Genomic DNA, 14,329 nt, shown 5'->3' with positions numbered 1-14,329 from the left:
CAGGCCCCAAACCCAGGAGAGGGCACCCCAGGCCCCGAACCCAGGAGAGGTCTCCCCAGGCGCCGAACCCAGGAGAGGTCTCCCCACGGCCCCACTCCCAGGAGAGGTCTCCCCAGGCACCGAACCCAGGAGAGGTCTCCCCATGGTCCCACTCCCAGGAGAGGTCTCCCCACAGCCCCAAACCCAGGAGAGGTCTCCAGGGTTGCATCTGGGAAGCCACAGAGTCCAAGTGCTAGAAGCTCCTCCTTTGTGGACAGGAGGGTGAGGCAGCCGAGTGACTCCAGCCCCCTGCCCAGGGGTGCAGAGCCCAGCCCGCAGGCCCCAGCAGCACCAGCAGAGGACCCTCATGTTACCTTAGTTACATGTTCTTCCTCCAGGTCATCCTCATCCTCATCCACTCTGTGTGTGAGACAGAGAAAACACAAAACCGTCTTCCCTCAGCAAAAAACACTGAGCATCTGCTGAGCGCTGGTCTTGAGCCCTGGACATCCCCAGCAACGGGTTTCACCAAGGAAGCAGGTGCTGCTTGCTCAGAAACTCCCCCAGGTAAATGCCAACCCCTTTCCCATGGCTACTCAGGTCTGTGGATGGGGAAATGTAGAAGGAAGGAGCTCAGCACCCCCAACCCAAGTCTTGAGTTGGAAGCCTCAGCAGTCATGGCAGGCTGTTCTCCTCTCTCTGTCCTTCCTCCAGCAAGCAGGACCCCTCTGAGGCACCAGGGGGGACATCTGCTCTTCATCACCTTGGGCCTTTGGGTGTTCTGCACCTGGAATGCTATCTCCCCTCACCAGCTCCCAGACAACTCCAAGATCACAGCAGAAAGGTCACCTCCTCTAGGAAGCCTTCTTTGACCTTCCCTGGTAGGTCTGGCTGCTCTGACACATGTTCATGGCACCTGCTCTTAACACCTACTTCATTCAAAATCACTTCCCCTCCGTCTCTCCCCCCTCAGACTGTCATGTCCACAAGGGAGGACCAGGTTGGCCTTGTTTCTGCTGCATTCCTGTGGCCTCACCTAGAGCTTGGCATGCAGCAGGAACCCCACGCACATCTCCTGGATGAAGCCACAGCTGACCGACCGAGTGAACAGAAGATGCTGTCACTTATGACCAGTCACACCTCTTCTCTTTTCAGTCTCAGTCTGCCCTTTCCAGCAATGCAGGAAGGAAGAGCCCATCAGCACTGGGGGTTGGCAGGGAGGCCAACCCTGCATCCCATGGCCTGAAGCTGAGCCAGCTTTACTAGCCTACCCTCTTCAGAAAACACAAAACCATCTACCATCTGACAGGTGCAGGCTACCCATGGGAATAACAGAGAAAAAAGAAAACACTTTGGTTCACCTCGAAATTCCTTTCTAAAAAGGCAGAAAACAATTGCCTTTGGCTGTCAGAACAGCAGTTATTACAGGCTTGGCTTCACGGTCATTAAGAAGCAGGCAGCTCTGTCTTAAAAGCTTGGATTCTATCCTATGTCGCATGCTGGACAAAGCCAGCAGGAGCTCAGTGAGAAGCTGGGCATTTGAAGAAAGGAAGAGCAAACATTTTCCATTCAGAACTCAGGTCCTCCATGGCTCACACATCTCTTGAAATGTCAGCGCATGGGAAGCCTTGGACGCTGATCTAAGGGATCTGTGGCTCTTGCCCAGACCCAAAGGAGCACTTTGTTCCTCTAATATTCACCACTCCACCTCCATTCAAGTTCTCTGCCTTGTTCCTCCGGGCTCTGAGGAAGCAGGGGAGCAGAAACAGGATCTTGGAAGCAGGCAGGAAGGGTTCACTGAGCACAAACCATTTATGAGTCCCTCTCACCAGTGAGGCATAAAGCAGTGTGGTGGTCTCTGCCCTAGACAGGGGCAGAGGTCAAGATTCCCAAGGGCAGCCTGGAATCACACTACCGGACTGGAACGAGCCAGCATCTGCTCATTCAGGTCAATTTCATTATACTGAGCACACCCCTGTGCCAAACACTGGGTCAGTTCTGGGAACATAAAACCATAAAGACGTGGTTCCTGCCCTGAAGCAGTCGAGCTCAGCCAGGGAGAGGAGGCAACCACAGGAGCACAAGTGGGTGTGTGAGTGAAACAGAAAGGCTGACACCCAAGGCCATCGAGGCAACGCCTGAGCCAGGCCTTAAAGGAGAGAAAGACATTCGCCAGGGTGTTTGGACGGAGCAGGCTGCATGAGCAAATCCCCGGGCAGGAGAGAGGAAGGCCTGGCGTGCTGGAGGAAGGCCAGGGCAGCGGGGAAGCTGGCTTCTGGGGGAGGGCTGCTGGAAGTGGCGTCAGAAGGAGCCCTGCAGACGGACTGTGATGGCCAGGGATGAGCCTTCACAACATCCACGGAGGGTCTGTGGTCTTGCAGTTACCCTCCAACAGATGTGGTGGCCAGGGTGTCACGGGACACATGGGACCCATCATCAGGTGCAGCCCCCGACACCATCCGCATGACCCAGTTTTGTTTTCCTTGGAGGCAAACATGCTGATTTCACCTGGGTGCTGTTGGTTTTCATGTCTATTAACTGTCCCCTCCATGTCTTCTTCCCTTCTATGTCCACAGCATCTGGCTAGTGCCACGCCCAGAGCAGACACACAGGGGTGGCGGTGAGGTTCCAGTGTAAATGGAACGGGACTGTCACCAGGGATCCTGTGGGCCAGAGATGGCCTGCGTGGCCTACTCCGGGCTAAGTCACCCCACAGCTCATGGCTCATCAAGTAGAAACCCCGAGTGTGGACCAACAGAGGCCTCAGAGGAAAAGGAAAGCTTGGGCTAAGGCAGCCTTGACGGGTGGCACCTCACGGGTTGCCCAGAGCAGTCACTGCGTTAGAGCCTAAGATCTAGAGTCAGGCTTGCTGAAGTCAAGCCCAGCTCCACTGCTGGGGCTTGTGGCCTCCGCCAAGATGTCTCCCCTCGTGGGGCTGGAGCCTCCTTGTGCCTAAAGCAGAGACACAAATGTCCCTGCCCTGCCTGAGTGGCCATGAGGACAGCTGAGTGGACACAGGACAGGACAGTGACTGTCATCGCTGCCATTGGCACTCATGGACCCTAAGAAGGACACAGCTTAGAGCAGAGGGCAAAGGCCACCATGCATCTTGCCAGGTGCTTCATGGCACCTGTGGCACAAGGGAAAGAGCTGTCTTCAAGGGTGTCCCCTGGCCTGGGGCAGGGGCAGGGTAGCATCGCCGCCGTCTCACCCGCTCGCTGCTTTTTTCTCCTCGTCACTCTCGTATTCGGCAAGGACCAGCTCCTCCTCCCCAGACTCCAGCTGCTCCAGCCGCTCAGCCCCCGGGCCTGTCTCCAGCATCTCTCTGCTGAGGCGGAGGAGATTCTCTGTTTCTTCTTGTTCCTGCCTCTGGACAGGAGTAGTGGACGTGGGGAGAGAGGAAGAAGTCTCAGTACCGGGACCTGCTCACGTGCCGGGGACCATGCACACCTCGCCCATTCACATGGCCTGGCTGCCTGGCTGGAGAGGGGTCTACTCCTAGGATCCATGCCTCAGCCACTCACAGCCCAGCTCCTGCATGGGAGCACACAGCCGGGGAGGGTCATGAAGGGGAGACTGACGCACTGGCCATGCACCCATGAGCCTCCAAGCAGCAGGACCCTGCCTGGACACGCTCCCGCCCCGCGCAGGAGATGCAGCTCACCAGGCGCTTGGCTGCATACTTGAGCTGCGCCCTGTGCTGCAGCTGCCGCAGGCGTTCTTCTCGCTGCCTCCTCCTGGCCTGCTCCGCCTAAAGGGGAAGGCAGACACGAAGGACACTCACCAGGAAGCCCCAAACCAGGCCTCTCTTAAAGAGTCTGGGCCGCTCAGCCTGGTGCTTCCTCACGTGGGGGCAGCTCCCCTTCCCCGGCCGGCACTCGAGGACTGCCGCATCCCCTCCCCGGACCTCACCCCTGCAGTCCAGCCTCGCTGTTCACTGAGGAAAGCTGCCCGCTCCTCCCAAAGCCACAGGCTCTCCATCAGATCCGCGCCTTAACTGCATGACAGCGACTGAACCATGTTGCCAATGGCAACAATCAGGTCCTTTCCCAGGTAAGTGATAAACAGGACCCACCAGCTCCTCGCGTGAAAAAGGCCTGCTGATATCCAGCTCACAAAAGACAGCATCGACCCAAGGAGCTGATGGAAGAGTTGAGAGGCATGGCAATGACAGAGGAACACGCACTACCTGAGCCTCGGAATCACCCCAAAACAATCCCTGAAGCCTGTTTCCTCCATCGCTCCCACTTCTGGTTACCTCAGGTCTCACCTTCAGTCGGTCCACCAGGTCCCTCTCTTCTTTCTTCTGCATAAACTCAGTCACCCAGGCTGGTTCCCCAGCAGGCCTCGGGGTGCCTGCGGCCACTTCGCAGGAAGATGACAGACACGGGGATGCGTCTTTCTCATGACGTAAGGGGCCAGTTCCAGTTTCAAGGAGCCGTGCCTCTTCTTCGCGCTTCTTCTGCTCAAAATCACGGAGCCAGGAGAGGGCCCCACAAATAAGACTTAAGGACTTTCCCTGCAGGAAGGAAAATGATCTTTAGGAATAGGGAAATAACAGAGCCTTCCAAATGACCTCTCCCCATTTTAATAAAAGCTTGAACGAAGGTCTGGCTGTACAGATGAGAGGATGCTCTAAGACCAGCCTAGGGAAGGAAAGGAAGGAAATTAGCACTAGAATAGCCAGGAAAAGCAGAAAAATGGAAGAAATGAAAACTGGGCCCAAGAAGCAGGAAAGTGCTTCTTTAATTATCCAGCTCATATGTAAATATTGCAGATAATTAGAAGGAAGTGAGACAATAGACAAAAAAGCCCAAAAGAATTAAGGCCCCAAAATGCCAAGCAAGAAATTCCATGTACTTGCCAAGAGAGAGCTAGTGGCCGCTCAGCCTTTGTGCAGCTCACATGCGGATACAGGATGATCAGTTACGAGTGCCAGTGTTCACGTTTTTTGTTTTTGTTTTTATTTTATTTTTGAGACAAAGTCTCGCTCTGTCACCAGGCGCCAGGCTGGAGTGCAGTGGCGGGATCTCGGCTCACTGCAACCTCCACCTCTCAGGCTCAAGCAATTCTCCTGCCTCGGCCTCCCAAGTAGCTGGGACTACAGGCACGTGCCACCATGCCCAGCTAATTTTTGTATTTTTAGTAGAGACGGGGTTTTACCATGTTGGCCAGGATGGTCTTGATCCCTTGACCTCGTGATCCGCCTGCCTCGGCCTCCCAAAGTGCTGGGATTACAGCTGGGTGCCATCGGCCTTGTTTTTGTTTTTAAAAGGAAACTAATCACTCTGGAGGACACCATTCTTTTTGTTTGTCTGTTATAGAGAGGCGGTCTTGCTATGCTGCCCAGGCTGGTCTGGAACTCTTGAGCTCACACGATTCTCTGGTCTCAGCCTCCCAAGTGGCTGGGGGTGATAGGTGTGCGCATCCGCACACAGACTGGAGAACACTACTCTTAAGACCAGAATTTTCCGTAAGCCTGGTTCAATTGTATTCCCCCAAATTGCTGTGCTGAAGTCCTAACACCCAGTGTCTCAGAATGTGGCCTTATCTGGAAACAGGACCACTGCAAATGTAATTAGTTGAGACTACTAGGGTGGGCCCCAGCCTCAAGGGCTAATATCCTTATTAGAAAGGGGACACGTGGATGCAGACATGCACAGAGGCAGGCGATGTGATCAGACCCAAGGAGAAGACGCCGCCTATAAGCCAACGAAAGGAACCTGAAGGGGTCCTTCCCTCCAGACGTGAAGGGACCAAGCCTGCTGACTCCTTGATCTCAGACCTCAGACTTCAGACTCCAGCCTCCAGCGCTGTGGGACATCAGTTTCCATCGTTTAAGCTCAAGTTTGTGAAGCTTTCCTCTGGCAGCCCCAGGGAACCTATACAGTTCTCTCAGAGAGGACCCTGCAGCCAGCGCCACCAGGTGGTGGCCCAGGTGTCCACAAGGGGACTGGGCTCAGGGGAGTCTCTGGAGGAGCCCGTGCCTTCTGCTCCAGGCAGTCGGCTCTTCAGCCTGCTGAACCCAGAGGAGATCGCAGAGCATCCAGGGCGGAGTGAAATGTCTCATCTGACTAGGGTTGGGGCAACAGCATGGCGTAGGAGTCAGAGCTTCAAACGCCACAGCCAGGCGCCAGGGTTGCAGCTGCACTCCCACCCTCAGCTCTGTGGCTCAGGCTGGCCTCACTGTGCTTGGTTCCAAAAGTCCCGAAACGGGAGCGACAACAGTAGCACCCTCCTCACAGAGCCGGTGCAAGCCGGACATGAGTTAACAGACATTAGAGGGCTGCCTGGCAAGTAACAAGTGAGCAGTTGGACTTAGCTAATTTTTTGCTATCATTAATAATAAGAGTATTAATAGTATTATTCTGGGATATGGGATCTATTAGTTTTCATTAGAATTTTGAAAGGCCCTGGGATAGGACAGAGTGACATTGTTGACAAATGGATGGATCCCATATTTTTAGAAAAGCCCCATAGGTGCCATTTTCCTGTTTTTGAGAGACACTATATGGCAAAGAGTTTCAGGCAAAACTCCCCAGCAGCACCCAGAGGGCGGCTCTTTGGTGCTGCCTGTGACACTGGGAGCAGTCAGCTTTGGCTGTCACGGAGCGGGGAGACACCATGGTTAGAAAGCCAGTGCTCTCCATTGGAAAGTGAGCTGAGGAAGTTCCTGAGGAATAACTGAGGTCCACAGCTTTCTATCCTGTAATAAGACCACCAAACTTTTGAGATTGGAAAATGTTAAAAGGATGCATCATCAAAGGCTCACCTTCCTGGGGTATCATCCCAGATAACACAGTTAAAGGATTTATGCCAAGATAAGCAAATTCATTCACTCTGAACACCTGCTGGTTGTCACAAGCATGGGGCTCAAAGCTGAGGACACAAAGGTGCAGAGTCCCTAGGAAATGCTCACAGGCCCACATGTGACATACAATTTGAGGGCATTATCGCTCCCTGCAAAGCATGGAATCCAGGTTTGAGGACTCCCAGAAGTGGAGCATTATACAAGGCACAGCACACACCAAGTTGTGATGGTGACTCAACTTGACAGACTCGTATGAAGCTTAAAAAATGACTATTAAGGATAAACAGCAACTCAGGCAGCTAAGCTGGGGCACCTGCGCATACAAGACAGGGAAAGGCATGGAATGCACAACGTGTAACAAAAACCCAACTTGGTGTCCCACAGCATGGCTACTCCTGTGGGCCACAGGACACCTGGGACAGGAGAAAACACTCGATTCAGGGGATGATTTAGAAGACAGAAGAATGTCAAAGGTAATAAAGTCACAAGGTACATTCACAGAGAGTGCACACAAGAAGATGAGGCTAGTGAACGAGAAACATCAACAATTAAAGGCTGAGCAGAGAAAGAAGACATGGAAGCCTGGAGGGCAGAAAACTGAGACGGAGAGACTTGAAAGGGAGATGATGGGTTGTCAGGCAAAACAAGGTGAAAGGCGTCAGGCGCAGGAGCTCACACCTACCATCCCAGCACTTTGGGAGGCCAAGGCAGAGGATCGCTGGAGCCCACGAGTTTAAGACCAGTCTGAGCAGCACAGTGAGATCTCATTTCTACAAATTAAAACATTAGCTAGGTGTGATGGTGCACACCTGTAGTGCCAGCTGCTCGGGAGGCTGAGGTGGGAGGATCACTTGAGGCCAGAAGGTCGAGGCTGCAGTGAATCATGATCTTACCACTGCATTCTGCCCTGGGCAACAGAGCGACATCCTGTCTCTAAAATTAAAATAAACAAGGCGGAACGAACACGCACTCATCTGCGTTCTTTTCCAAAGCACATTAAAATTAACCAAAGTAATATGGAGGCTTACACCCACAGAAACAAGGAAAGTGGAAGGAGTAATATGGTTCAGGAGACAAGGAAAGACAACAGAGAAACGGAAGTGATTCGGCAGAGACACTAGAGCTCACATGTCCCCAAAGATCTCCCCCATTGACTCTCAGAAAGACTCAGGAACTGGTAGGAACACAGCAGGCCACTGAAAACAAAGGGACAGATTGAAATTCTTTTCAAGAACAATTAGATCCCCAGGTTGCAGTCCCTGATCCTGCTCCTTGCAGAAGACAGGAAGTGGGTTCTCTGCGGAAGCTGAGCTAGGAGAGCTCTGGAGGCAACAGGCAGAGTGAGGAAGAAAGATGGAGGTGGAGGAGGAGAGCCAGGCTGAAAGCAGGCACTGAGGGAGACTCTCCACCTGGAGCCCCTTCCCCAGACCACTTCCAGGAAGACTGGCTGTCAGGCTTCAGCCCCTGTACCTGCTGGGCCAGAGCTCAGAGGCGCCTGCCCTGGAGAAACCCAAGTCTCTAGGGAAAATCTCACGGATGTGCTGGCCACTAGAGGCCCCCAACAAAGGAGCCCAGCCTGGCAGCCACAGCCAGCCTGCCCTGCAGACTCAGTCTTTCTGTGCCCTGTTCTTTAGCATACACAGGCAGCCCAGGACCACCGGATGTTTGAAGAAAGCCTCCAAACGGACATATACCCAGCTGTGCTGTGGGTGTGGCTGTCTGTCCCCACCAACACTCATGCTGAAATCTGTCAAGTCAGTCTGAGGAGCAACAAATTCAAACAGGGATGGAGGATTCCAGGAAGGCTCCCAGGTAAAATGGAATAGTCACTGCTGTGGACTGAGTTGTGTCCCCACCAAAATGCATGTTAAAAAAAAGTTGGGAACAAAAACGAGACAAAAGAAGCTGGGTGTGGTGGTGTGCACCTGTAATCTCGAATCCTGCCAGCCTCCAGCTACTTGGGAGGCTGAGAGGGGAGGATTGCTTGCACTTAGGAGTTCGAGACCAGCTGGGTCACACAGGGAGACTCCCCATCTTAACAAACAATCATATGTTGAAATCCTAACCCCACTATCTGACTGTGCTACAGATCTGGTGTTTAAGGGTAAAGGAGGTCCTAAGGGAGGAGGCCTTGTCTTCATAAAAGAGAAAGAGACACCAAAGATCTGTTTTTCTCCTCCTCTTTCTTTCTTGCTCCATAGCAAGAAGGCAGTCGTCTGCAAGCCAGGAAGAGACCCCTTCCCCAGAACCGGAATCCTGCCAGAACCTTGATCTTCAACTTTCCAGCCTCCGGAGTGGTGAGAAAATAAATTCCTGTTAAGTCACCCAGTCTCTGCTATTTTGTTATGGCAGTCCCGGCCAACTAAGACAGTAATTTTCTGGATGGAAAATCATACTGAGAGGCTACTGGATGACGTGCGAGGAATTGGCATAGGTATATTAAAAACTTAAGTAACTTTAATAAAGCAATATTAACTCTAGAAAAACAAAATATTAAGACATATTGTTCAAGACAAAATTATGTTCAGCACATAATCATAACACACACGTTGACTCAGCAGAGACTAAACCCTGGAATTACATTTGTAGGATGGGGGAAGGGAAGGAAAAGAGATGATAATAAAGCCGTCTGATCTATCGTAATAGGAATGCACTGATGACTTTAGCCTAATTTTTCTCAGACCATGGAGCTATGTTTAAGACTTTAATAGAGGAAGAAACTATTACCCGGAAAGATAAACTGAGACTACTCTGCCGACTTCAAACCATGAAAATCTCTAGACAGGCAAACAGGAAGAGCTGGCACGGCCGCCCTGAAGCTGTCTTCATCGCTGTCCCTCACTTTCATACTCACAGTGCCAGTTGGACTCTCGAATATCCCAATCTTGCCAGCCTCCAAAACCCGGTACAGCTCTGCCATGAAGTCTTTCTGGATGGAATAAGGCGTGAAGGGAAAAGGAAAATGGATGCCGCCAACCTTCTGCGTTTCATTAGCCATGGACCTAGGAAAAAGAAAGAAAATATGGTAGCTCTCTCACCATCCAAATCTGGAGCAGTCACTAAAAGCAGTCTCCACACTTTTCACTAAATTTTTCCTTGGTTGTATATTTTTCTTGGAAGCGAGACCATAATGTCTCCATCCCTCGCAGGTCCACATGAGGCCATACCAGAACCATGCAATCCGTGTAGCGACATTTAATGGCTCTAACAGAAGGCAGACCAGGAACGCCCCTAAACGGAATCTCCCCTGCCATTTCACTGCTGCTCGGATACCTTTCTAATGCCTCTACGAAAGGCTTAGAGCTCTCTTCTCAAAGAGAAGGGATCAAGGGTGTTGCTTATAATGACTTTTGCAGCTTCTTCTCCCAATGCACATTCACAAGCCGAAGCTACTTTGCTTTCACCCATTGTAAAGAGCTGGAAAATCATGAAGCACAGGCAGAGAATCACAAACACAGCCTGTTTGGATGGCGCAAGTTCACACGTATCCCTATCTCACAGGTGTCTTTAGTTTGCTTCTTAGTTAATCTTAGCTCCCATTTCCAGATTCGACCAGAGCCACCTCCTAACAATTTTTCTGGCCTCAAGGCATATGAGCTTCTGTTTGGCTCCAGACAGGAGAGCTCTCTTCACAGCCACAGAGCTCTGGCTGGAATGGCTTCCCAGTACTGAGACCAAGCATTTCCCTTTCCTTGCTAGGCTAAAGTCTAAGAAAACGGCCTCGTGTTGATATCGTCTTCTTTTTTTTTTTTTTTTTTCTCTAATTATGTCTGAGATAGCGTTTCCTCTCCTTTCTTCCTTGAATCACCATCAGGAGCCCTGACTCTTCCATCCTGGTTCCCACACCTCTCTCTCTGGAAGTCACTTCTCCAAGCTACTACTTGACAGGTCTGTCTCTTCTCTTTTTTTTTTTTTTTTTGAGACAGAATTTCGCTCATTGCCCAGGCTGGAGTGCAATGGCGCGATCTCGGCTCACCGCAACCTCCGCCTCCTGGGTTCAGGCAGTTCTCCTGCCTCAGCCTCCTGAGTAGCTGGGATTACAGGCATGCGCCACCACGCCCAACAAATTTTTTGTATTTTTACTAGAGACGGGGTTTCACCATGTTGACCAGGATGGTCTCATCGCTTGACCTTGTGATCCACCTGCCTTGGCCTCCCAAAGTGCTGGGATTACAAGTGTGAGTCACCGCGCCCAGCCCAGGTCTGTCACTTCTAAGCACAAATGTTAATAAGTCCAAAACCCGTTTTTATTAATATTAGTAGACTGAGAGCCCATCTTTATAACTTTGGTCACAATAAGCCTAGTGATAGTGTCACTGTATTTACGAGGGGAAAGGTAGTTGCCACGATGCTCTCCTAGTTATAGTTCAGGGGCAATTAAAATGACTGCACATTGGTGGTAGTTTATGGATTTGCACAGTAAGAGAGAACTCATAGAAATAGTATTATTTTACATGTCTTTACAGAGGTGTATTTGGCTGTTTTGTTAGACATTCTAGGGATAAGAGAAAATAAAAAAAAGAAAAACGTGACTACAGAGGTAGAGGAATTATTACAAGGGTAATTTAAAAATACTATGACAATTCAATCCTGAGAGGGAGGTATGTACTGAAAAAGCTTTCACACATGAAGGAAAGGGGCAGAAAGGTAGCTAACAAATTTTGAACACCTGCTATGTGTTAAACACTCTACAGGGTCTTTTGCTTTTATTATGTTGTTAAAAACAAATAGTCCTTCATCAAAGGGTTTCGGTTTCTAGTTTCCAGTTTTGTTCTATTCTAAAAAGCAATCTTACCTATTCGTGTATCAGCCTTCCTCATCTCTGCTGTGACTAAACACACCTAAGCATTTCTGATCGCTTATGTACCTGTCCCTCCTGTAAAAGCCGACCTTTGCCTCCCTCGATGATGACAACAATAGCCAATCGGAATTAGCCTACATGGTGCAGTCTGACCTCAGCCTACAGAGGAAGAGACAGGAACAAGATCTGCATTAAGGATAAAAACTCCTGCTTGCCTTTGTTCTGAGTGCTCTCCCTTGCCTCTGCCTTGTATGCAGGAAGCGCTCTTGTATAGAAGACAATTGCCTTGCTAAGAACACTTTTGCCTGAGTGTTAGTCACACTTTGCAGCACCGAGAACTTTTACTTCTAACCATTATCTCATTTAATCTGTACAACACTGTAAGGATACAGCTATTGGATAATGATGCTTATAGAAATTAAATAATCACTCAAAGTCATAGCTAAAAAGTGAAAAACCAGGGATTCCAATCCAGATCCAAATGACTGTGCTTCAGTGAAGCCCATCTGGTTGCAAGCGATAACCAGCACAAGAATTGAAACTATCCGGGAAAGCCAAAAACAGAAGCAGACTAGAGCTGCAAGGTAGCTCAGACTTCAAGACAGCTCCAGGAACAACACCAGCAAACACACACCCACGGGCTTCACTCTCCTGCTCAGCCAGGTGCCGGACACAGCCACAATCTCACTCCCTCAGTGCACTTGGTTTCTGCTTACCCCAAACTTTCGCTTGCACGTGGCCTCATCAGCCCCTGGATCTTTCAGCTTCAGCTCCCACTGCCAAATAAAAAGTCTTCATGTCTCCTCGTTCTGAATCACAAGAGAAAAGCTGGCCAGCAGCTCCTCTCGAGACAGAGCATTGGTCAGCCTGAGACCAGTCAGGTTCCCAGCCTCATCTACTCAGCTCGGGCCTTACACTTGCTGCTCCCGCTGGCCTGGGGAAGGAGGAGTCCTCAATATCCAGGCCCCAGCTCACCTCCTCAAAGAAGCCTCTCTGGCGTGGCCACTGGATAGTGGTCAACCACCACCCCCACCTCTCACCCGCTAGCTTGCTCTAAGTCACTTTTTAAAAATCACATTACTCTGTATTTAATTTATTCAGAGCTCTTAGCACCATCTGAACCTATTTATTCTTCCTCGCTGGAACATAAATTCCATAAATGGAGAAACCTTGTCTGTTTTGTTTTTTGGCTCCAGGACTCAGAACTAGGTGCTTCAACACCTCATAGGTATTCAACAAAAATCTGATCTGATGAATGAATGAATAGCCAGTCAGACACTGGGGCTCTAAGTAAAGGTTTCTGTTCCAAGGCTGGGTAAAGAAGGTTCCATGACTTGAATACCTACCTAGTTAAAGGGCCAGTTCTTAAATGGTGTCAAAAACCGTTTTCACATAACCCCACAACAACCCTGTGTGGCCAGTACTTTCATTAGCTCTACTTTATAAAGAAAGAAACTGAGACTCAGTAAACTTAAGTGACTTGCCCAAAGGTCACTCAGCAAGTGTTTGAACCCAGGATTTGAACATCTGCCAGACCCCCAAGCCACCTGTAACTTTGTATTTCCTAACTTTTCCTCCCGCCAGGGTAAGTGGGATAAAAAACAGACTTGGTTACCAAACTCTAGAATGACAACACTAAACAATATGGAAGAAAAGTATTATTTCACTCCCCCGACAGTGGTAATTATAGATCTCGTTATTCCAGAAGCAGCACAGACTAAATCACAGAGGTTTAGATAAACCTGAGAATAACGGATTCACTAAGCGCTATTAAAAACTTCTGCAGTGACTGGTTCAGCCCTCTTCAGGTTGGCTGTGTAGCGGACAACCTTCACACAGGCACACATCAGGACAGCAAATCTCACGCTCATAAAACGAGGTAAGAGTTGTGAAAGCACTTCAGGAACCTATTAGTTCTCAAAGTGTTCCTTTTCTTCAGCCCCCAATTATCACTCATTACTCAGTACAGACTATCGCTACAGGCTCAACTGTGTCCTCCCCACATGGATTTTAGACGTCGCAAGCCTCTGGGGCTGTGAGAAAACACATTTCTGTGTCTAAGCCACCCAGTTTATGGTATTTTGTTATGGCAGCCAGAGCTGCCGAAACAACTATGGCCCTAAAATGCTTTAACTTCACACACCTAGAAAGCACCACAGAAAAAAAGCTTTTCTGCCCTGCCTTTAAGCCAGGGCCACACGCTGCAGTGCTGCAATGCTCCATCAGCTGGAGGCTGGCCCAGCTCCTAATACCCACATCCCCACCTTCCTCTGGCCCCGTCTCCCCTCCCGTCTGCATCCTGAGCTCGCACCCTGCGTGAAACCCAACCAGCTCCTTATTAACAATTCAAGTCCACTTTTATGACACTTCCGTCAACAATCTGGTCAACCGCTCTCATCCCTGGCCTCTGTACTGGACCTTGCTCCTCCCTCCTCGATTCCCGCCCTAGGGGAAGCTAGAACCGTGCTGGCCTTAACTTTATTGGCTCTGGGCTCAGCCAGCCAAGTTTGGGATCCCAGCTGTATCCTTGCTCAAGTTAGTATCTCTGGGGCTGAGTTTCGCCATTCCTAAGAGAAAGGTGGGTCAGCGTGCTCACTCACTGTTGCAATGTCTTATCTAATAAGATAATCGATGACAACCTCAGCACAGCTGGGTCAAATGTCAGACGCAGACGCAGAGCTGCTTTTAAGGCCGACTCTGCGGTTCCGCCGCAGGAACCACCCTCGTGGGCCCGTCCG

At 50.4% G+C, this 14,329-nt stretch overlaps 1 protein-coding gene across 12 annotated transcripts in view; it reads right to left on the bottom strand.

The window, feature by feature from the left end:
• DDX11 (DEAD/H-box helicase 11) overlaps nt 1-14,329 on the bottom strand; it is a 31,292-nt gene that overhangs the window by 16,628 nt on the left and 335 nt on the right. For 2 of the 12 annotated variants that reach the window (XM_074403139.1, XM_074403143.1), the window contains exons 1-6: nt 12,308-13,795; nt 9,645-9,792; nt 4,250-4,498; nt 3,644-3,730; nt 3,191-3,348; nt 354-399 (exon numbers count right to left, since the gene is read on the bottom strand). In XM_074403139.1, the coding sequence (XP_074259240.1) occupies nt 354-399; nt 3,191-3,348; nt 3,644-3,730; nt 4,250-4,498; nt 9,645-9,792; nt 12,308-12,336 (717 nt within the window). In that variant the 5' untranslated portion in view covers nt 12,337-13,795. The other 10 variants (XM_074403133.1, XM_074403134.1, XM_074403136.1 and 7 more) reach the window with 10 other exon arrangements.

This window comes from Saimiri boliviensis, chromosome 7 (assembly GCF_048565385.1).
Source record: "Saimiri boliviensis isolate mSaiBol1 chromosome 7, mSaiBol1.pri, whole genome shotgun sequence".
NCBI lineage: Eukaryota > Metazoa > Chordata > Mammalia > Primates > Cebidae > Saimiri > Saimiri boliviensis.
Note: the sequence above shows the minus strand (reverse complement) of the source record. Positions and strands in the feature narration are given on the sequence as shown.